This window comes from Hippopotamus amphibius, chromosome 1, assembly GCF_030028045.1.
Source record: "Hippopotamus amphibius kiboko isolate mHipAmp2 chromosome 1, mHipAmp2.hap2, whole genome shotgun sequence".
Lineage (NCBI taxonomy): Eukaryota > Metazoa > Chordata > Mammalia > Artiodactyla > Hippopotamidae > Hippopotamus > Hippopotamus amphibius.
The window spans coordinates 222,975,521-223,000,542 of NC_080186.1; the positions used below are offsets into that span (position 1 = coordinate 222,975,521).

The 25,022-nt window shown below is 39.2% G+C and overlaps 1 protein-coding gene across 14 annotated transcripts in view; it reads right to left on the reverse strand.

Moving 5' to 3' along the window:
- MAST4 (microtubule associated serine/threonine kinase family member 4) overlaps positions 1-25,022 on the reverse strand; it is a 554,707-nt gene that overhangs the window by 39,958 nt on the left and 489,727 nt on the right. For 12 of the 14 annotated variants that reach the window (XM_057742007.1, XM_057742123.1, XM_057742017.1 and 9 more), the window contains 8 exons: positions 23,147-23,222; positions 21,099-21,308; positions 17,714-17,815; positions 15,332-15,464; positions 12,683-12,750; positions 10,241-10,326; positions 3,425-3,633; positions 1,612-1,750 (listed from right to left, as the gene is read on the reverse strand). In XM_057742007.1, the coding sequence (XP_057597990.1) occupies positions 1,612-1,750; positions 3,425-3,633; positions 10,241-10,326; positions 12,683-12,750; positions 15,332-15,464; positions 17,714-17,815; positions 21,099-21,308; positions 23,147-23,222 (1,023 nt within the window). Of the gene's footprint in view, positions 1-1,611; positions 1,751-3,424; positions 3,634-10,240; positions 10,327-12,149; positions 12,227-12,682; positions 12,751-15,331; positions 15,465-17,713; positions 17,816-21,098; positions 21,309-23,146; positions 23,223-25,022 lie in introns of those variants that run through there. The other 2 variants (XM_057742035.1, XM_057742105.1) reach the window with 2 other exon arrangements.

The following is a 25,022-nucleotide window of genomic DNA, read 5'->3' on the forward strand; positions in this document are numbered from 1 at the left end:
TTGCTGTGCGTGGGCTTTCTTTAGCTGTGGTGAGGGGGGGCTACTCTTCGTTGTGGTGCATGGGCTCATTGCCGTGGCTTCTCGGGTTGCAGAGCTTGGGCTCTAGGTGCGTGGGCTTCAGTAGTTGCAGCACATGGGCTCAATAGTTGTGGCTCATGGGCTCCAGAGCGCAGGCTCAATACTTGTGACGCACAGGCTTCGTTGCTCCGACGCACGTGGGATCTTCCTGGAGCAGAGATCGAACCCGTGTCTGCTGCATTGGCAGGCAGATTCTTAACCACTGCGCCACCTAGGAAGCCCTACAACACTCATTTTGAAGCTCATTTTTTGTTTTTACTTTTTCTCCCTTCCACCGTCAATTTATAAGACTATGTAGTATATAGGTATCAATCTTGTAAAACCCAGCCTGTGAAGAAATGAAGTCACACAGAGATGCTAAATATGTGTATCTGGCGGTTGAGTGTAATCCACAAGGAGGGGCCAGAGTCAGGGCCCAGCTCATTCTCCTTGGAGCAGCCACATACAGCATCATTTACAGCGTGAAGCTCTCAGAAAAATTCAAGTATGGAACTCTGAAACCTTTCCACTTTCAGAATAAGAAAATAGCTGAGAAAGGGCTACCGATAATCCTATGTCACACATCAGCAACTAAGATAAGCAGCCAATCTGTGATTCAAATGAGACAGGAGATAAAGAACTTGGAAGAAAAATGTAGCATTGTTTCAGATTTCAACTTCTGGCTCACACTTAAGTTTCCACGCACTAAGCACAAGACCTACATCTCTTACACACGCAAAGAATTCACATTTGAAAGCTTTATGAAATTACAGTTTAAAATGTTTTCACTTTAAGTGACAAAGAAAATTTTAATTATTTAAAAAATTAAAGGAGTAAAGGAGTTAAAAAAAAAAAAGCTAGTGGAAGGATACATGCCAAAATTCTAATAGTTGTCTTTGGTAATGTTGCGAATGAAATTTTTTTTCTTTTTGTACTTCCCAAATTTTCTGTAATGAGCATGAGTTAATTTTATAAAATTTCAGCACACTTAAAATCTCCACATATTAATAAAAAATACTTCTAGAGGTGTCTCCAGTTAGTGGAGAAAGCATGAAACATTTAATAAATGGTGTCAAGATGAATACCTAGTCATTTGGGGAGAAATAGTCTACCTGTATCTCAAATCAGACACCAAAATGAACTCCACATAGATTAAAAATTAAATAAAAAATTAAATTGTGACTGAAATCGAATAGAATATAAAGGATATCATTTTGGAGGAGAAAAGAATTATCTAAGGATGATACTAAATGCAGAAACTATCCAGAAAACAACTCACAGCATTCTACGTATCTATTGTTTACACGATAAAAAAACTTAAAAAAAATTAACTAACCCTGGCTTCATGCTCTTTTTTTTTTTATTATAAGCTATTATTATAAACACCATAGCCTTTAAAAAGATTATACAAAAATTATATACACTGCTTAAAATAACTCATTTGGGAACATTATGGGAGAATTTTAAAATGTGCAAAGCAGCATTAAAACATTTTTATAGACGTAAACATTTCCATATCGTGTGAAAAAAGACATATTTCATCAGCATACATACTTGTCTGGCTTCAAGTCCCTATGAACAATTCCGTAATTATGTAGATATTCCAAGGCCAGGACTGTCTCAGCAAAGTACATCCTGGCCATATCAACAGGGAGAGGACCCATGTTCTTCATTAAGGTAGCACAGTCGCCCCCTAGAAAACACAAGAAAAAGACTTAGGTATAGTCTCAGCTGGGATTAAAGACCACCAGTTTAGACTGCAGAATTTCAAAGAAGAATGGCCTCTATCCACAGACATAGTCGATCATGTTCATAAATGGACACTATGTTAGGTAATCATGTTTCTACTTAAGATGTGGTGTGGAGAAAATAGAGACTTTTATTTAAGAAGCACTGCTCATGAGAGAGCAGATTCGGCCTGAAGTGACACTAAAAATTGAAGAACTCATGTGTTTTAGGAACAGTGTGACAATTTAAAATAAATCATTTTAAAACACAGATTCTGGAATCAGACTGCCTGAGTTCAAATTCCAGCTCTGACTCTTACAGGTAGGGAACGTCTTAGGCAAACTGATCGTGGTTCTTTCATCTGTAATATCAGGATATGAATAGTGTCATCTCTTTTATTGTGAGGATTAAATGAGGTAATCTATATAAAGAATTTAGGATGCTGTCAACACATATTAAACATGTGATAAATAATTATCGCTGTTAAAATAACCACGACAAAAGTTAATAACATATTGGTGTGAAAAGAACAATGGGTGGAAATCAGGCAAGTTATGTTTTTGTCTTGTATTTACCGCTAAATATTTAGTGAAACCCCCTTCCTGGGTTTCAGTTCATTCATCTGCAAAATGAAAGCAAAATTTAATGTTTCTTCAAGTTATACAGTTTTGGGGTTCTGTTCAAACAATCATAAGGGCTTAAATTAGATGCTTTGAAAATTGTTTGGGCCCTTGCTTATCTATTCATTTTATTAGCTTTATTTATGTCAATAAGCCATGGCCGCTGAAACACTCAAAAATTTCAGGTAAAACTGATGGAAATAAGATTACTTGGAATATTTAAAAGGTTGACCACAAACTTTCAAAAGAAAAAAAGTTGGTTTTCTTTTTGTTGTTAAACTATAGTTGATTTATACTATTGTGTTAGTTACAGGTGTATAGGTTCAGATTCTTTCTCATTATGGGTTATTATAAGATACTGAATATAGTTTCACATTCAAAGTAAATCCTTGTTGTTTATCTATATCTATATATGTACATCTATATATAGTTTATTTTATATCTATTTTATAAAAGATATATTTTATATATAGTCCTATTTATCCCCCTACCCTTTCCCCTTTGATAGCCATGTTTGTTTTCTATGTCTGTGAGTCTGTTTCTCTTTTGTGAATAAGTTGATTTGTACTATTTTTCTAGAAGTTAAATTTTCTTTCTCCTCTCTTTTAATTTCATACCACAGAGCAAAAAGGATATATTTTTAATACATTCTTTAAGAAGATTCATTGTAATGAATGTTTTTATGATATGTGATAAAAGTAAGTAGGAAAAATCCCATCACCTATATTCTAACTTTAATGACCGATTGAGAGGAGGTACTTAGGATGAAAAGCTATTAGAAAAGGAAAACAACCTTTTTCCAAACAGCACTAATTTTCCCTTTGCTATAGCAGAGCTGGCACTTTGCAAGCAATTATCAGAAGATAATGACTGGGAAGACAGCCATCTCATTGCCTGGCCTTGGTTCCTACGTGGATACAACCATTGTATGGCACAAGCACAGGAAGCGCCCACCACACAAACGAGCCAGTGGTTTCTGGGTACAGGTGTCATGTTCTCTGTGTCAGAGACTGACTCACCTTCCACATATTCCATGACCATGCATAAGTGGCGCCTGGTCTCAAAGGAGCAGTACATGCTGACAACAAAGGGGTTTTCTGCAAACGTCAGGATATCCCGTTCCACAAAGGCCTGCTGGATCTGGTTTCGGAGGATGAGGTTCTGTTTATTAATCTTCTTCATGGCAAACCTCTGCCGGGATTCCTTATGCCGAACAAAATAGACTGCCCTGAAAAGGAGCACAAGAGTCAGGGTTCAAAGGAACGGGGGCTGTTTCTGGGTACAGTAAACCACGTGATCATCCACTTTTGTTTGAAGTTCACATGACAGCCGGGACTCAGCCTACATAAGCTTTGCTGGCAACTACAAACATTCCATTTCAGGCCAAAGTCCTTTGGCTAGATTGATTTTTTAAAATCCTTTCAATAAAGGTTACGGGTCACACATATGGCATCAGATTCATTTCACTGCTGAAGAAAAGGAAATGGACAGTCTCCAGAGTGAGCTGTTTTCTGATAGCTAGATGTCGTTTTCCATTTTTCCATAAATAGGACAAAATCTGATGTATAAGTTAGAACAGGAAAATAATGAACAAAAGTACATACATATTCTGAGCTAGATCCTGTCTAGCATTAGATATCTATCAGGCATTTTTTCACAACTGAGTAAAGCAATGATTTTCTACATGATACTCATGGGATCTGCAAAAAGAGATCATACACTATAGCTTCTTAAAGTAGCTGACTTTCAACTTGAGAGTAATTTACTTCCCATGAACTTTCTAGATAAGTAAGAAGTGTGTAATAGGTCACATGAGACTGCCCTCCCTGCTAGAAACAGTAGCATATTTCTTCACTATACCTTGGCTTGAGTTACAACTATGTCTGTTTCAACAGGAAATGCATTTTCCAACCTAAAAGAGGGTCTGGAGTACACTGCATTTCTGGTCCATATGACCCACAGCTGAGGTGTCCAGCAATTTATTGTAAAATGAGCAGACTGTACGGAATTTTTGCTGAAAGTTTCACCCAAATACTCTATAGAACCATGTCTGTCTGGGTTAAGACAATGGACTCCCTGAAGCTTCAAATGATGTAGAGAAAAGAAGTAATTAGGAGAAGGATCCTTCAAACTCCACCTGGAAATGATGAGTAACAAGGAAAATGTCTTGGACGGGATCCTTTTCTCCTAAGTCACTCCTCACTTATTTCATTATTGAGGGAGAACAGGTTTGAACTCCCAAGTTAGTCAATGTTCAAATTATTAATAATTTACCTAAAGGGCCATCATCATTAGAAGTGTGTAATAGGTTATATGAGGCTGTCCTGAAACAAATGCAATGATCAACTAAGTAATAATTTACTTGAAAAGCTATCAATCATAGTAAAGTACACCCAGTAGTCTGCTTCCTAAACAAGGGGGTTATCTGAGGTACACTTTCCACTAGTGATTTTCATTGTCCCTGAAAAATGAGCACACAGGGGACGAGGATACCCTATATTCCTGCTGCACCATTATGTCAGGGTGATCCACTTACATAAACTTAAGTATATTCAATCTCAGTTTAACCAACATTCACATTTTCCTCTTAAGTGTTCGACTAGCAATTCATCTTTTTTTCAAGTGTGTTCACCTTTGTCTCATTGCATCCACCTCTTCCCTTCACTCACAAAATCACACACTTGTGGGGTCTCTTTAAACAGCTTTTTTTTCCCCTTAAATCTTTACTCTTTTTTCTCTCTCTTCATTTCTCTGCTCTTCTAGTTCTTCCTTCCATGTATACTAAAAAGCTGTCTTAGCCACATTCCACATAACCAGCTCAAGGAATAACCTGGTACTTATTCCAACTGTACAATAAACTGACGAGGGAGTTGGACGCCTACTGCTTTCCACGTGGGCTAGTCGTCCTCTTTAGGGTGCCCAAACACTTGGGCTCCCACTGGCTGGGTTAATTTCCACACCTGTTCTTCTGGCTAGACTTGATAGCATGACTGACTAACTTAAACAAATATTTAAACTGATGAAACACAAGTGTGAAAAGAGAAAGCATTGCTGTTTATAACTCAGTGGAATGTTTGGGGAAGTACTCATTAAATGTGGGTTACTAAATAAAATTCCTATTGATTTAATATGAGTGAGAAGAGTCCAAACATTGAGAAAATAATAAAAATCTAGGCAGACTGTTTCCAGTTCTTGCTTCACCTGTAAAGAAGCTAAAAGTCGGAAACTACATAGTACAGTCAGCCATACATATCCAAGGCTTCTGCACCCTTGGATTCAATCAACTGAGGATTGAAAATATTAAAAAAAAAAAAAATTCCAGAAAACTGCATAAAGCAAAACTTGAATTTGCCACCCTGGCAACTATTGATATTTACACAGCAGTTACATTGTATTAGGCATTATAAGTAATCTAGAGGTGATTTAAAATATATGAGAGGATGCCATTTTATAGACGTGACATGAGTATCTGTGGATTTGGGTATCTGAGGGGGGTCCTGGAACCAATATCCCTCGGAATGCAAGGAATGACTGTATAAATATGGTTTATACTGGCTGTCTTACAAAGGTCTTACATCAAAAGGCTAGTCAATTTACATATATTTAAGTTAAATTAAAATGTTAAAAGGACACATCACTTTTTGGTGATTTCCTACTTTGACCAACTTTTCCATTTACCAACTACCCATTCTTTCTAAATCAGATGAAAGACTTCGACAATTTTTTTCTTTTTCCAGTCACTGATTGGAGAAAATCAAGATCCAAAAACACTTGAGCTTCTCCTAATCAGAAGCTGATAGCAGGACAGACAGATTCAAAGGGAGCACAGAAAAGAACCTGGCCTCCCCTTAGAGATGAGATATGCATTGGCAGATATTGTCATGAAGGGGGATTCTTGATATACAGAATTTGTTTTTTAAAATGAACTTTAGAATTGAAAATGTTAAAAGGAAAAAGTCAGAATCTTAATATAAGCACTTGCCTACTCTTGAGAGTCAACTGGAGTACAGCTCACTTTCTAGCTCTTCTTTCAATATTTATTATTAAGTTTAGGGCTGAGGACCTCCAGACATACGATATTGTGAACTTCACTTTTAGACTATCAGTAGGTTGCCATTTTGATTTTCAACCAAGCGCCATCATTTCTTACATAAATAACTGCTTCTCAATATGTTTCAGAACAATAGAAAGTGAAGGAAAAATAATAGGGTTGTACACGATTTTATGAAAAAACAAGAGGAAGATGCCTCAGGCCCAATTTGACCAGCACCTGCAATAGGTCCTACGTAAAAAAGGTCTTCAATCTTTATTGTCAGATTTTCAGTTCATAAAATTTGATTTGACTTTCTGCTTTCCCTTGCTATTGTACTTAAAATAATCGGGTAATCTGTAGGGAAATTTACCTAAACTGGTTGAAATTAATCCTATAGGTAGCTTGCGATATCATTTCCTCAGGACAAGTCAACTAGACTTAATTAGAATTCCCTGTAGCTGGATTTTTGTCTTGTTTCTGTGCTGTTTTTACATTTCTCTACTGCTTTGGAAATATTTCTAATGGGGAAATTTATTTAGTAATGTGTGTTGTCTCTCACACACTCCTTTCCTCCCTTCTTGTAAGCTGCTGTTCTAAATCTACTCAAGTCAGCAGAGGGGGCGGGGGGAGGAGAGAGAGGGAGGGAGAGGGTGAAAAAGAGAAACAAAGAGAGACAAACAGTGCGGGACAGACAGACATCTAACACTGCTAAGCAGAGCTGCAAACCGCCCAAGGTTAGTAAATGAGCCTGAACTGATTCGGCCCCCATGTCTCTGCTTTCTGGCCTCAAGGGTTGCTTGCTTTGAAAAGACTTCTGTGTCTCTTTTTCTACACTGACCTCCCTGTGAAATAGGAAGGCCACGGGTGGGAGGTGACGCACAGGGAGTGGGGGCAACTTGCTGAGCCAAGCATCCCTCCACTCATGCAGAACTGAGGTGGGGGAAGGGAGAAACGGAATCGGGCTGGATCTGGAGCAGAATGAATCAGTCCTATCGGGAGTGTGAACGTCTCATGCATATAAAATTATGCATGACTCTGAGCGCCCCATACATGAATCCCTTGAGCAGATCCGCATGTGGGAAGGAGCGTGCAAGCGACAGGGAGAAGCTGAGAGGAAAGGCTATCAAGATGGGGCATCCGTCAACTTGCACACCTGATCTCTCGGGTAAATGACCCTGTCCTTTGAGGGTTAAAAAAAGGAGAAAGGGCAGCAAGGCTAGAAAGCAGTGTGAAGTGGGAAAGAAGCATTGTGCCTCTCAAACTTAGCTTTCTTACTTTAGAAAATTTTAGGTCAGTTTTGTTCTTTCACTTCAAAAACATTCGAAATTGTTATTTTTTAATCTAATCTACGGAGTTTATTCATATTTTTTTTAAATATGAAGCCTCTTTCTTTATTTCTTTTTATTTTTTAAGCTCTCTATTGGAATATAATTGCTTTACACTGTTGTGCCAGTTTCTGCTGTACAACAAAATGAATCCACTGTGTTTATACATATATCCCCATATCCCCTCCCTCCCACAGCTCTTTCCCACCCTCCCTATCCCACCCCTCTAAGTCATCACACATCATCTATTTGATCTCCTGAAACTGTTATTTAAAAATCTAGGTGGAAGTGCTCAATGGAAGAAGGATTTCTATACCCCAGTTAAGATGGCTACAAGTTATAAATGATATTTAGCGGGAGACAAGAGCTCTGCTTGCAGTCAGAGTATGAGTGTCCAGGCCTGGGAGCCTCTTCCCCCACATCTAAGTGGAAGTAACATCAACACCTCACCAGGTCTTCTGAGAAAAGAACGTATATAAAGAGACTCGTGCAGTGCCTAACACACAGTGGGTGTTCACTTTCTACAAAGTGCTAAGTTGGCACGAAGGGAGGTTCAACGTCCAATAAGGGATCTGAAACCTGTTAAACAGAGAAGGAAACTGGGTGCTTATTAAATTGGCAAATTGGCTTTATACCATGAATTATCACTAAGTAGGATGTTAAGAGAACCATGATGTGTTATAGCTCTTTCTAAAGAAAGGGTTAGTTTCCAGCATAATCGATTTTGAAGAGTCACAGAATGGGTGTCACTGTAAGTCACTGATGTGAGTGGTGAACTCGGTTACAGGGATGTCCAAGAAAGCCTCGAATGGCTCCAATTCATGGACCCACAGGTGATCCATCTGTTCAGCCAGTTCACAGCTGCCCACGACCAGCATCCCGATCAGGGGGGCCGGTGGGTGTAGCTCCATTCAAATTTTAGGTTAAAAATAACTAAATCATAGAGGAAATCTGTCAGAAATGTAATGAGAGATTAACTCAGAGAAGAGAAAAAGAGAAAAAAAAAAGTTTGGCTCATTGGCGGAGGCTCCCGCAGGCAGCTTGTAAGCCCATTAATGACTTGGCCTGCATCCTGGGTGTTTACTGATTCACAGCTTGTTTAACTTCTTGTATATTCCCAACCATTCCCCAAAGTGTGATATACCTCATCTACTATACAGCGGTTTAATTGCACTACAAATGAGTTTACTCAACCAATTAGAACTCCAAATACGGCTAAGATATATGCCCAAATTTTATAAAAGTGGTGCTTCACAGACAATCCTATGCCAGAATTCCACCAACAATAAAATCGAGCTTAAGTCTAAGTTCAGTCTTCTCCCTAATCAAAGAAGAAACCCACAGGTGATCTCCAGAACTAAAAGGGATTAAAAGCCAATAATATATAAACAAAACCCACAAACAACCGCATGCTAAAACAATCTTCTTAGGTAGAAGAGTTTCAGTGAGGTCCTTGAAAGAAATAAAATATTGCAAAAATAAAACATCAGAAAGCATTTATAAGCCACATCAGGAAATACGCCATTTGACATAATCCTCAAAACAAATCAGTGAAGCATAGAAAGGACTCACAAATATTTAAGTTCTTCACTAAGTTAATGGTGTGGAAAATATTAGAGGTGAAAAAAACACCGTAAGGAAAATCATCCCTGGTGGCATAACAAAAATCGTTTCTATCTCATCTGCTCGTGTGTGTGATAAATGGTAATAAATGTCTACGGGATTGTTTATTGCTCTCCACCTACAGATGGAATTGGGATTAATACTTAATTAAACTAGAGTTCTGGGCTGTCTAAAATGGATCAGGACATAGTTTGTGTATTAATTACCCTTCCGAACTATTAGTAACTCAGAGGGATCTTGTCAGCATTGACCTTATGCCATGAGAAGGAAACTGTGTCTATAAAAACGAATCAAGGAAGGGGCCACTAATGTGATCAGACAATAGCAGAGAGCTCAACTGAAAAAAAAATCGTGTTGTAACATAAAGACTAAAAGAAGCGTATTACTTTAAATTTCCAATCAGCCTTCTTATTTAGGTACTTCTCTCCCAAGGTTGACTGCTGGTCAGACAGGAAGTACTGGTTAATTCTCAAGTAGAAATGCTATAAATGAATTTACATATATTCAGATATACGTATGTGTGTGTGTGTGTGTGTGTCTGTGTGTGTACACATATCCCGATGTCTATCTACATAGAAACAGGTATGTACAAAAATTTTCTCTTACTTTAGAAATTTTTACTTTCTAACGTCTTCCTCTCCAACACTCTAAAATAACTCCCAGGTCACCTGAAATGTTTTCTGATTGGGTATGCAATGAAAAATGATTTGGGCTTCACCTTATACCCATCAATGAAGGGGCAGTGATCTGAAAACTAAAGTCCCCAACAACATCTATTTGGCATAAGATAAATGGGGAGAATATATTTCTCAGGTGTGTTAAAATACAATCGAGAGTTTTCTTGAATAACTCACCCATAGGCTCCATTGCTAATCAATTTGATCGTCTCAAAATCACTTTCCCGAGGTTTCCTTCGAAGTTTCAGGGAAGCATTAGAGCTCTTGGAGACAAAATACGGACGTTAAAAAAACAGCTCAGAATTTAAGAAAATGATCTTAGCAGGAAAATAACTAATATTTGAATTCTATCCTCTGTTGTTTAATATGTTAAAGTGCAGTATTCTAGCCAAAGGAACCTGGGGGACGGCTTTAAAGATCAATTTTCCAAAGCAGTTCTGATAAACTACTCCTCATGACAGTAGCTCAGTTTCACTGAAGTGAACCTCATTTCCAGGAGACAGAGGCCTCAAGTTTTTGAAAATTCCTGATTTCAATGTACCTCTGTAAACTAGTCAGGTCAGCCTCATCCTAGTCTTTCAAAGTTTTAAGACTGAAGTCCAAAATGCCAAACCTTAATTCTAGTTTCAGTCAATCAGAACAGAATGGGCTGGAGTGGCTCTATATGGGCTGGTGGACCAGGCTTCTCTGCCCCTGAGCACAGCATGTCTATTTCATTCCCGTAGCAACCTTTCCTGTTTACAGTGAAAGGGACAGCCAGGCAGAGCCTGTCTACCGTTCTTTACTTCCATTCGCTGTAAGTCTTACTTACAATGGTCTAGATATCAATTTTCAAAAAAATAGCTCTTGAAAACATTTAGCTCCAAGGACACGTATAAGCAGAGTTGGTTTTGTTTTTTGTTTGTTTACAAAATTCTCTCACACCCCATGTATCTCAGCATTGAGAGGGGGTTACCAGTCATTTCACTCCCTCTGCAAAGATGAGAATCCCCTTCCCATAACTTTGGAAGCAACCCCATGACTCTGACGCACGTGGCCTCCACCCCCGCTCAGTGCAGGCATGCCCCCGCCAGGCTGCCCCACCGCCTTCGGAAGACTTAGACTGAGCTTCCTGCCTTGCTCAGCGTCTGCCTTCTCTCACCCTCCCAGGGAGATACTTCTGTATCTACACACATAACTCATCCAACAACCTGGCCTCTGGGCCGCCTGACCTCCTCAACTCAACCAGCTCCTTTCTCTATTTCTCCATGGCCTCTGGCCACAGGACCTGGGCCTACTCATCCCCTGCCAACACCCCATCTCAGAAAACATAATCCAAGACTGGGACCACTTACCTGTTCAGCCACCCCACCCTGACTGCTCTCCACAACTCTGGCTGTGAGGCCCTGAACCAGCCCTCCTGTCTCACTAACTCTTCCCCACCTGAGGAACCTCACCTGTGCCCAGGGATGACGCCTAACTCACCTAGGTCATCCACCAAAAACTCTCCCTCCGAGGGCCAGAAGATCCCACAGCTCATATACAATTGCCAGCGTGACGGCTCTCCCTGGATGTCTCAAAGGAACCTCAGCTTCAGCTCATTCAAAATTATGACACTTATGATGAAACTAACAGAAACAGCTACCGTTTATTTAGCATATGTGATGCTGTCCGAACCATTTTACACAGACTACCTCATTTAATCTTTTATATCTGTTTTACAGGTGAGGAAACTGGGGCACAGAGAGACTCCCACAGCTAGTAAGAAGTGAAGCCAGGTTTGGAATCTGACAATCTGACTCCAGAGCCTGGGTTTTTCAGCCCCCAGGCTACACAGCTGCCCCTCTTTCCTAACCACCACCACCAACTGGGGGTGGTCCATCCTGGCTCCTCTTCCGCTGTTCACATGTAGCAAGAATGGCACCGGAATCCAGGACCTCTCACCTGTGCCTCGGCTGCAGCCTTTCAAATGGCTTCCCCGGGCCACCCCTGCCTGCTCCCCTCACCCCATCTGCTTCCCACAGGGCAATCAGTGTGATTTTTTTCAAGTTGTACCTCTGTGCAGGTCACCTCCCTATCTACTCCTCCCCACCCCCTACACACATACCTTTCCTCCACAGCTCAAAAGCTTCCCATTGTTCTTTCAAAGAAACAGTTTGACAAAGATGAACAGCAAGGAGGTCTGTGTCCAGTTTTTCCCCCAGCTCTCCAGGCTGCAAGGTCTCCCTCACTCTTAAGCCCTCAGATGCACTCTCTCCCTTGTGCCACATGATGTTCCCTTGGCTTGGAATGTTCCCTTTGCCCTTTCTCATCCTAGTAACTTCTCACATCTCAAGCGTCCTCTCCTTAGAAGATCTTTCTGGACCGGCAAGATAAAGGTAAATCTCTTTATGTTTTGTTCCAGGGGCACAGGGCCCTTTTTCTTCATAGATCTTATTCAGGTTTCTCATTTTGATTTTTTGTGCATGATTTCTTTTTATTATTTTGTTTCTTTTTGAAGAGAGGGGCTAAAATTGTATGCCTAGTGCCTTGCATACAATAAATACGTGTTGAACAAGTAAAGTAATTAACACAGCCAACATCTCCAGATGCTAATAAACAGAAAAGCCAACATTATATTTCATCAAAAAAGATACTTACACTCACTGATTCATCTGTTTCTGGTGTTTCTGCTGTCCCACTATCATAGTTTCCCAGCTGAGCCATTTCTAAATTAAAGAAAAAAAAAAAGCAAAGTTTAAGAGAAATAGGACAATTGTGATTAGGCAAGAGCACTATGCTAAAACAAAAGAAAAACAGTTTCTCCAATATGAAAAAAAGAAAAAAAATATTCTGTATTCCAGTGTACACATGGGAAAATCTTAAATCCCAAATGGCAAGAACCAACAACTGATATTTTGAAATTGTTCATTACATGCCCTTTCCCCCAGAACCCCATTTCTTATGAACACACAAACACAGCCACTTAGAGCTGGGCCTCTGCTCATGCTAGCAGGATCCACTGGCTGACACAACCGCCACAGCTTGGAAAAGGTTTAGGGGGGTCAGTGCCTATGCTTGTAATCAAATACTCAAGAGAGGCAAGTGTCCCAGGCTCTGACGGGCATCAAAGAGGCACTGCCTACAGCTCAGAGATGAGTCTCAAGTTGCGGTGAGAATCCCTTGCTCCATTCCTTCACACACACTGAGGGCAAGCCCTCCTGGTACGTGAGAATTTGCAATTTGTCAGAAAGGAAACGATTTTAATATTGTTTACACAAAACAGCAATAGCAGCTAACATTTATTACGCTTTCTTGCATCTTGGGTGCAGAGGTAAACTCATACAATCCTAAAACAGCCCCATGAATAGACACCATTATCCAGTTTTTATGGAAAACACTGAGGCACAAAGAAGCTCATCGCAGTGTGTCCAATGCCACATCACACAAGTGCACTGACACTCTGGCGGTCCCATTCCAGACCCTCATTCCTAACCTTCAAAGGTCAGGCTTTAGGTCTGCTAGTGTCCATCATGACAAGAAGGGAAACAAATGCAGATGAGAGTTTGCAATAATCATATTTTAAGTGATTTTCACAAACAGATTAAAAATTATCCTCTGATCTGAATCAAGAAAATTAAGTGTCAAAAGTTAAAACACAACTTCTAGTGATAAATTTGTATGACTAAACACAAAACATCAAAAATCACTATTAATTTTTTTAAAGACTATAGAGGTATATAGATAGGCCTTAGATTATTCACCTCCCAAAGGTTCAGCCTACAGTGATATTTACTGCCAGGTAAGAAAACTGTGAAGAGCTCACTCAGTCTACAGTTCAAGGGCTGACACACCCTTAACTCTATCGGCGTGAAGAGTCACTATAATATACTTTGACAGCCTCCCCCACTCCAATTATTTTCATAAAAAAAACAAATTAAAAGATGGTTCTGTTTTAAATAGAGTTTCTGCTAAATAACTATTATCTGGGAAATACATATTATTTGTAAGCAGTGGGTAGTAATGGAATGGAACCAAGAGTCAGCTTCTGAAGCAGGAAGCTAAGGCATCATTTTGTAATGCCTGAAGAGATTTTTAAAACTCATCTAAATACCATTAAACATCTGCCCTTTTTATTTCATTGATTTAAACCATTTCTGAAGACTCATGATTCAAAAAGGTAAAGATGGTAATTTAAAATCCTAGTGGGGAAAAAAATCTCTCCCCAGGGAACTTTTCAGAAAAGCAGCCACCAGTCTCTGATAAGTGATGAATCTGTTGTGGTATTGCTTTCAGTACAGTATAAATTTATCTGGCATTATCTCCCAGTAATGCATGCATCATCTCACTGGAAGCAAAGATTCGATGGCCGTAAGAGCAAATAAAGTGGGGGAAATAGGAGAGCAGGCAGAGAGCAGCAGGTTCCCTGGCTGTTGACGGGAAAATATCTGTGCCAACAGTCAGTATCATCACAAACAATTTAGCAAGATAAACACTTTGCAAATTCGATGTAATGAACCAGGAAGACAATGTGGAATAAATAAGTCTATGATTGTTTTTGAGTCTTTTTTCAGGCAGTATATAACCTAAGTGTTTTAAATAACAATCACAAACAGTAATGAACAGGAAAAGGTGGTGGAAGGAGTGGTTTGCCAACATCAGATTTGAAAAAAAAAAATCACTAACGGGGTGCTTCCTCTTCTCTGCATTTAATAGCATTAGATCTATTTTTTTCTTTTTTTTCATTTGCATCAACCAGAAATCCTTGTATAATATCTCTAGAAAGCGTTTTTCCCCCTACTGGCTCTTCAGTATATTACGATTTTTCATACTTTTTTGAGACACGGAAGTAAAAATAGACTTACGAACGCTGCACCTGATTTAAAGTTAATCATCACTTATCAGTTACCTTACTCCCAGATTACTTTACATTTAAATGTCACTTTCAAATTAAACGTAATTAATTTCTTTACCAACATTTTCAAAATGTGCACCCTTGAGAAGAATCCAATGGAGATTTGCAAGAGAAAAAATACCTAGAGAAGATGGAAATTTAAATCCCCCTGATAGTCTGGACTTGTCAGACTGATAGGCCTCTAGTATTTCAAGGTCTCTTCCCTACTCTAGGTAAACACAAAATTCAACTTGGGGCTCTTTCCTTCAAATCACAATTGGCCCTGAAATTTGGCCTTTTTAATAGACAGAGCCAAAACATGAGGGGAAAAGTGAAGACTTGCCGCCAAGCTCTTCCATGAGGCCATGGTGGGTAAGCAAGTAAAAGGTCAGCCCAACCAGACCTACGGTACTCACCTTCCAGAGGGTCCTTATTGAGGCCCAGCTGGCTAATGATGTACCTGGGAATGTCCGTTTTAATACCCTGTCCTTCTTTTGCATGGCCTTCTGCTGCTTCCAATAGGTAGTAAAATTCTTCAGGATCAAATTCCTACCAGAAGACAAGCACAATGGATACTTCTTTGAGCCAAAATTGTCTAATGTTTTATTATATAAACCCTGTTCACAGTAAAATTGATGGATATACATTGCTTTAAGTTACTTCTTTAAGTTACAGAAAGAAAGCAAATGGATTACTTCATTTAAAAAGCACATAATTTTCAGTTCAAATTCAAAGCCGAATCATATTCTAAGATGATACATTTATATACTTGGTAACCCAAAGATATGTTAGATACTCTACACTTCCAATTTCCTTACCATGCCACTTTGAAGGTACTGTGCTCCACTTAAGATATCTATCTTATTGAAAATGAACAGGTCTGAATTTTTAATTGTGCCTTTTTTAGTAAAGTTTTAAAAATCTGTGAATCTCATCCAGAAGATTCAGTTTATTTCTCTGGACAAAGAGCCACAAAAGGAGTAATGTTAGAATGCATTTTTCTCAAAGGTTTTGTAGGAAACTCCCTTAGTACAGAGGTGTCCAAAAATATTAGAAAGAAAAATCTCAAAATTACCACTCTTATCACTGAGCTCTAAAATTAAATTGTTAATAGTCACATAATGTGAACATTAAGAAAGAAAAACATGAAATTAGTACTTTCAGATACTTCTGAGTTCTGTTAAGAATTTGGGGACATGTTTTCCTCAGTATTTCACTTTATTTGGCTGTCTGCTGCTTCCATACGTAATAAAAACCTTAGGATCACATCACTCCAGATGCATGCTGTGGATTTATGTGTTGTAAACAATTACAGATTTAAAGCACAGTTACTATTTTCAGTTATATTTCCTAGATTTCCCCCCACCCCCCAGGATTTTTTCCCATTTTTGTTAGTGCCCCAAAGAGGCAACTTCGGAATCTCAGCATTTCACCTGAGAATTACTCAAGTGTTTCTAAAGGCCGTATGAAAAAGCATGCTACAAATGAAGCAAAGCTGAACCAATGGCCACGCTCAGTACCCTTTACCTAAACCTACAACCAGAGACAAGGCAAGCCTGGAACTACAGGCCTAAGACGACTGGTTGGGAGAAACATTCCCTAAGAGTCTCAAACTTCAGTTTCATCTGAGCTTTAAACAGCTTGGAACGTAGCAACATCTTCACATCTACTTCTGAGCTCACTTGTTTCTCTCTTTGATAGGCTACATGTACTTTTTCTGTTTCTCTTCTGATAAAGAGTGATTACTGCAAAAAGTCATTTCTTCTTTTAAGGCAAGATCTCTCTTAGCACATCTGCTGCTGTCCAGAGAAGCAAGTTTCAATGCTATATGGTATTTTCCCCAAACTGAACAACTGCAAGAAGTATAAGCCTGTGGTGCATGATTCAAAAGGTACAACAGCAAGAGCAGGATAAAAAATCAGTCTTCCTTCTGCCTGTATCTGCCAGTCACACAGTTCTCCTCCCCAGAGGCATCCTGAGTACTTTCCTCCCCCTTTATCCTTCCAGAGACACTCAAATGCTGAATGGTGCTTTTCACTCTGTGGTTCCAGGGGTCCCAGCCATTACTGGAAAGACTTCCTCCACTACATGCCTACCTTTCTCCTCCAGACTCACCTTCTACCACATCTCCCTATGCATTGGTATATGTTTATAAGGCTGTAAACATTTCACTGTTATAAAAAACTATGAATCTTCATTACAATAAGAGCAAAACCAAAGCAATATCATCAAGTATGTATATGTGTCTGTGCATGTAAAATTCTGAAAAGTTGTATTGTACAAAGTGTTATAAATACTTTAATGGCTCATGAACTTAAAAGTGAGGTTTGATACTGCATTAAGCCCCATAAAACTATTCTTATGTTTGAAGCTTCATCTTTGTTCACAGTGTTGACTGAAATTTCAATCAAAATCACACAAAATAAAGATTTTAAAACAGGAAAATGATCACTGACTAAAGAAAGTATAATTGATAAGACAAACTAATCTTGGAAAGTCTCATTTCTTCAGGTCTGGATAAGGCCCTACTGTATTCTCCAAATGCGTTCTGACTAGCACATATTTCGAACATGCCACATTTTAAAAGTAACAATTATAACCCCAGGTCACCATATGTCTATTTCTGATTTCCCTCTCTCTGCATCTTGGCATCTCCAAAAAAGTGAGGCACAGCAAGTGTCCTAAATGAGCCATAATACGGAAATTATCCCGAGATAAGTCAAGCACATTATTTCATGATCAATTTTTAGGTTTGACCAGAACGTGATGCGACTCTCTCTTAATAGTCAACAACTCACCAGGCACTCTAATAACCGAGCAGGGCGGGCAATAACAATTAGGATCTTTCGAACTAGTTGTTTAATAAATGCCAATTCTCCACTTTCTGAACGATCGTGAGCCTGTGAGGAAGCAACGAAAAGAATGATGAGACAGAGTTGCTCCATTAAATGGGAAAGAAAATCAGCAAAGCATGCTAATTAGATAACTGCAAATATTCAAAAATTAAGCGACTTAGAAAATTCTTTTAAAAGATTGATAAGCAGACATTATCGCTACATAAATGGACACTATTAAATGTCTATATCTACAAAACGGCTCTATTAGCTAAATTTTAATGGCAAAACTTTGATTTATTCTCTGTGTTAAAAATCAAATGTTAGCACTCTTAATGTGAACCATGAGTGAAGGAGACATTAAAAGTTTATGACACATTAAGTATATGGTACAGGCAGAGTGGGCAGCTGATGAGGAATCTTCATTTTCCAGATGTAACTTCTCAAATGAATGAAGTGGCTATTACAGTGAAGTCCTGATTTTGTTATCATGGGAATTTAACACATTCATGAAATATACCTTACATATACAGCATGATTAGCCTAAATTAGTTATTTCTTAACATGTAAGAAGTTGTGCATTGTTTATTTGAAATGTTAGGTGAATAATCAAGTCAAAGGCAACTTTCCAAAATGTAGAGAAACCACATACAGGCAAAAGCAAAACAGCTAATATTTAAAAGAAAAAACATTGAGAAGATGACCACTTGTGAATGACTGTAAAACAGAATGTGTTTAAAGACAACCAACTGGTAACGTGAACTATAGGTCCTAGTAACCTATAAGGATGGCAGGACATATACGAGGAGACATACACAATATTTAAACTGTATTTAAGGTTTCTGTTCACTTTTTGTTTTGTAACAAAAACAGATTTGGGAAGATACAATGAAGGCCAAGAAATATGACTATATGTCTGCTTTATAGTTTATTCTTAATCAAAACTAAACAGAACATCTTAAAGATAAAGCAAAAAACCCCACCTAACTTCTTGACTGATAATTTGGACTAGATATTTGAATTTCCTCTTACTATAATAATTATTGCTTTATAAATTAAGGAATATAAAGAAAATCTAAAAAGCCTAAACATATTTTGGTGGTCTCTTCAGGGAGAAACAAAAACTTTATCTTAAAAAAATTAACAATAGCTAAGATTATACAAATTCCATTGCAAAAATTGTAAAAATAATCAGTTCAACTTCTTACTTCTAAGAATTATCAGCCATAACCAAGGCCAAAGCATACAACAAGTTATACTAACACAAATAATATTTTATATACTATCATTAGGGGAAGAAGGGAACTTTGTTAAAACAACACCAAAGAAAATCACACACTCAGCGTGAGACGCGAAATAAATTTTGTGGCTGCCGGCAGCAAGCTCCAGCACTCATGGATTCCCTGTGTTTGTATTTTAAGCGTTGGCCACTATATAAAATACTGAGACTCAGATTTGAGAGTAGGTTATAGCTTCTTACGCATTTTATTTTCTTTGGCTAAATACATCTAAGTGAAAAAAAGAATGGAGACATAAAAGCATTCATCTGGAACTGACCTACACCTCAGGACTTTAAAAAGGCATCAGTTAAATCAAGCTACTCAATCTCAAGGGGACTTGGCTTGAGTGTGCAAAGGATTGACAATGGGAAAAGTGGCCGGGAGACAGGCTAGGCAGGCGCACAAGGTCACGGCTGGGAACTGACAATAATTGCATCGCGGGGAACGGCAAAGCCAGGCCTCGCAATGTGATTCTATCCAAAGGGGCAAGTTCCCTTGTGACCTGTTAGCTCCAAGCTCTGGAAGGACATTGTGAATGTGATTCTGAAGATACTTTTAATTTTCACAAAAGGACTGAAGGAAAGTGTTTATCTGTGAAAATAAACAAGGAAACACTCTTATTCATACCTGACAGTGTTCTTTATGTTACACATATACATGCTTCTCTGCCCCAAAGAGAAATTTCTCTAAAAATCAAAATCAATCTCTAAAATATCAATCTATTATATGGTACATTCAGATAATTTCTGAAATCCTAAGATTTTTTTTAATTGCCATGAAACAGCCTGCCAAGTCTATCATACAGAAACAAAATTAAGTGGGGGATTTCAATGTAAACAGCTTTGGCTAAGGATTCTACCCTTTTCAGGGAACACCTATGAAGGAATGAATCCCAGAACTTAACAGGTAATTATGGTAATATCCTGGGACCGAACTGTGGAATTAAGGAAGAAGTATCTCACAGAGGTAAATTAATTTTTATCTTAATTTATAGTAGAATTGGTCCATGACAAATTGGAAATTGACAACAAAATCCAAAGACAATGTGTTCACCCAAAGACAGTCTGAGAAACACTGCCTTAGTGGACTGCAATAGGCTGAATTGTGAAAAATGGGAACGGAGCACAGAAACCTCTGTTGGGAGGTTTAGGTGGGAAAGGGAAGAAAAATAGTGGCTGCTAGTCAGAGAGGAATCATCTCATCTTGCCACAACTAAATTCAGTACGAGCAAGGACAGATGGATTTCTAGAAAACTAGGATGCCAATATTTTCCTTCACTTCCATGCAATTATTTACATAATCATGCTTAGAGAAGACCACCTACGATTTTATTTACATGGGCATAACGTATGCTGATGGGATACAGCAATACAATATATCCAAATATATAGGCTAAATAGGTTTTACTTGTAGGCTGTGAATGATCAATTTCAGTCAGGACAGTGATATTATACACTAATTCCATTCCATCAAGCTCACTCCCTTCCTGACCTGGGTGTTATCAGGAACTAGGCATGCAGGTGTTAAGCCTAGAAGGGACCTATGTTTGTCATTTTAGAAACTGGATATTTTATTAGAAGAAAAACTGACACTAATGCAAATATAAGTTGCCATTTACTATGTAACACCACATGCAGGTTAATTAATAGGACGCATGGCCTGGAAGAAGCCAGCAATTTTCCATTTAGCTTTTCCAGATATTAGAACTAGATAGCATCATCAAATAACACACATACATGCAGGCAATTTATAACTTTATGGTTAAGGAGTGGGGAAAAAAATCACTGCTTCAAAATCCTTCACAATCCACTTATCCTAGAGCCATAGATTGTTGGGTCCCAAGGTTCCTGTAAAGGTTATTGTATTAACTTTCTATTACTCTAAACGTTGACCAGAATCAATTTATAGCAAGTAGCAATCAATTTTTTTTTTCTTCTTCTTTGCTTCCCTGGAATATGAACTCCGTCTCATGGTTAAAACTTGTTAAGCAAATGCTCTCATAAAATTTTTCTTGTTTCAGGGGAAAAGCAAAACAAATCGGAGAACTTTATAAGGTGTAGGGTCCATACCTCCTGTAGCAACTTATCTAATTTGTGCTGTAATTCAAGGAAGTATCGTGAGGTGATGAGACCCTGGTGGGATTTATCCAAGCAATCGCGAGCCAGTTCAATAATCTGATGGTGAGTGAAACTAAGCACTCCATCTGCGAGGGGGAGAACGTGGTCCGGAGAGTAGCTGGTGATGATCTCCTTTAGGCGCTCTTCCATCTGAGCAGTAGCCTGTTTAGAGAAGACACGCATGCACGGACATAATACAAGGAAACATATATGTAAACAACGCAATCACCACATTTATCTAGCATTTTCAGAGACCTCCACAAGTTATTAAATAGAATTCTAGAATTAAATTTAAAACAAGCCTCACTTTTGTATGATACTATAATGGTACATACATATCATTATACATTTGTCAAAACCCACAGAATACGCAAGAATGAACCCTAATGCAAACTGCAGACTTTGGGTGATTATGATGTCTCGGTATAGGTTCACTGATTATTACAAATGGACCACTCTTGGGCTGGGGGTGTGTGTGGCTGGGGTGGGGATGTTGATGGGAGGGGGTTCTGCATGTGTGGGGTCAGGGAGCATTTGGGAACTCTCTGCACTTTCTGTTCAATTTTGTCATGAACCTAAAACTGCTCTAAAAAATAGTGTATTTGAAAAAAAACAGATGAAAAAGAATGAGCCTCACCATGTGGAAAAAAAGATCGGAGGTATATAAGAGAAACTGAATCTCCCAGGGTGATAATTACTTTTTTCCTATGCACTATCAAATGTAAAATGGTCCATGTAAGCTTCTCCAAATAACTCAGTATCTGTGAACTGCTGTGCTCTCATTTCAGATCTTGGGCTCTTTCAGATAGATTGCCAAAAATATCAAATACTATAGCTCTGTTTTTACCTCTTCAAAAGTCAAGACTGATGCTAGAGTTCCACAGGGTGGGCCAAGAGTTTATTCCCTTGGCTGCGTTTTGAACAAGCACCTTGTACCATCTTTACTCTTTCCACAGAAAGCTACATCATGGCCAAAATGCCAAGGGGATTCCCTTGGTGACATAAGTCTAAAACTTCCTTCCCAATGTTTATTTCATTCTCTGGGATCCCGGACAGCCTGACCAATATTCCTTGCTTGCATTAATTGTATATGCTGGGAGAGTCCCTCTGCTTCCTGTTCCCTTCTAAAACCCTAACCAGTATTAACTAGTATCGTCAGGATCTGTTTCCCTGGTGAACAAGTGACATGTGATAAATGGCTAAAATGGCTGGAATCAATGACATCAATGTTGGGTTCATTACAAATAATAAGTACTCTACTCCTGATTTATGAAGCCAAAGATTTCCTTTTGCTCTATTGCCTAGGGTTACAAAGGTGATGGGGGAGGGACAGGAACAGAATGGAGAGACTGCTTCTCCCAAATGTGCAGGAACACGCTGGTGGGAAAGTCGTGGAGACGAGGTGATAGGGACCACCGGATGGCAGCTCCCTGCAGCCAAGGCATCTGGTAACAACCCTTCACCAAGGCCTCTCTGGCTCCGTCCAAATTCTATTTGCCGGTCTAATGGGGAACACTGCAATTAAATGTTCCCTTCTAAGTTAAGAGGGTTAGACTGTGATTGCTAAAGAGATTGGAAGCCGCGGCAAAGAAAAATTAGGTGAAAAAAGTAAAAGACTTCTGTGATATATACCAATCATGACATATACAAGTTTCTGCTTGACCATACAGCAGCGGGCCCACAACACGGGCAGAAGGAGAACCAGGGTCTAGAGGCCTTTCAAAGCCGACGCCCTCCGGAGCACCTCACCAGGCTCACCCAGTGCAGGATAACCAGCGGGATTCACTTTACAGTCAGTTCAGCCCAGAGAATGTGTGGCTAGTTCTCAGCAGCTTTTAAAAATGTTTAGTGATTTTATCTTTCTAAAGAACGCTATGGTGCTATTTTATGTGAGTCATGATTGGACTGGACCATTACTTCCCACGACAAACACCTTACAGACACTAAACCTGTGTTGCCCGTTTGTTTAGATGCTAGGTATCTTCAATTCAATTCATTACCTTTGGGAACCTTTCTTTGTAGACATGGTTCATCATAATTATTTCATGGTCACAGCAGGCGGGAGAACGTCCAGGGCTGCAAGCAAAGCAAATGACCCTTTCAAACTTGCCACAGCATGAAATGAAAATAAGCTTTTTATTTATAAACAATTGGTTGCATCAAAAATACTACGCAGCCTTCGTAAGAAAAGTATATTAGGTAATAAACTACAAAATCAGTCATTAGTACACACGCACACATACATACTCACAAACACAGAGAAACCCTGAGTAGGATTCAAAAAGGAAGCTCCAGAAGTGAAATGCCACAAATTAATTATAGCTACAATATAAAAGTTCAGGAAACATTCTTAAATTGCGATTATATTTTGCATGTAGCATGCACTCGAGTGGTTCTAGAAACAATTAATGAACTGCAATATAAAAGAAGACACGGTAGCTACAAACAGCGACATTTAGGGCACCCTGAACTGTCTAATTTCACACTTTTATCATACACCTGCGCTCTGCCACGTACCACTGAAGAGGTTTAAGAGTGTTCCACGGCACAGGTGTCACTACTGAAATCCATTTTATGGCCTGGCAAATATTTATTCGGGATGCTGAGGTAGGCATTGTGTATAATACGAAACAGAAGCATACAATGCTGCATTTTCTTTATTTCAATAGTAGGCTCCTACCTAGTGGTATACAGTCAGGCAACTTCAGTGTGTGTTTATATATTCCTCAGAGGACACCGCTGCTTGCACTAGATATCCTAGGAACTCCTTTCATAAAACCAAAAATGGCACCCATACGGTAAAATACGATGGCTCTAAACGAATTCATAAAATTGGTCTTTCATTCCATATCTCAAAATAATCCAACACAACTATGCCATGTGGCTACATTTACTATATGACACTAAATAAGAAGGGTACAAAGGAAAAACCCTTCTCAGCAAACTTTGATGTTCAACTGCATACCTGACAAATGATGTTTTATAATAACGCTTAATATATCCAAGTGGAACAGCTCTATAGCATGAAGATCTCATACTCTGGAGGACCCAGGGGTGGACAACCCTGCTCTCCCTGCTGAGAAGGACCTGTTGTCCCAGCTGCTGGGACTGCAGAAGCCTTCCGCCGCCAGTCCCTTCAGGGACAGCCTCAGCTACAGAGCCCCCTCACCCAAAGCCATGTCCTTCCCAGGGTACCACATCCCAGGACTGAGACAGGGATACAAAGGAAGGGCCATTTGGCCCAGACGGACAGCTCTGACGGGTTGTGTCATCCCCAGAGCTCCCTGTGGGGTTGCGGCTGTCAGGCCTGCACTGCAGCTAGATTTCTCCCTCTGCTCAATCCTGCTTCCTCCCCACCTCCCACAGGTATACTTCCCAAGCACTCCCTAATAAACAGCCTGGTCCCTGTGTTAGAGTCCGCTTCCTGAAGAGCCAAACTGTGATATACGTAATTTTTTGAGACAAGGCCAAAATAAAACTAGCCCTACTCAATGTCAAATGGACTACATTGGTACCCACAAAATACAAGGATACAAACTCCTAACAATTCGTTCGTAACCCTGAAGAAAGTAAGACCTGTGATGGGAAGAAAGAATGAAAGAACTGGGTGGATTTTCGTAAAGCAGAATCTGAATTCCACATGTGAACCTGAAGGTGCTGGCCTTTTCAGCCAAGCTTCTTCCTCGTAAAATATTAATTGATGTAGCACCATAATTAGATGGTCTTAAAATTTCCAATGCCTAGAAGTTCCTCTAGGTGGTCCCTGTTCCATTGTGGTTACTGCTACCACAGCAATCAGCAAATTGTAAGAATTTAAAAGAAAAATAATAAGATGCCTTTCAATGGTAACTCACAATATCATGTGTAGATGGAAAA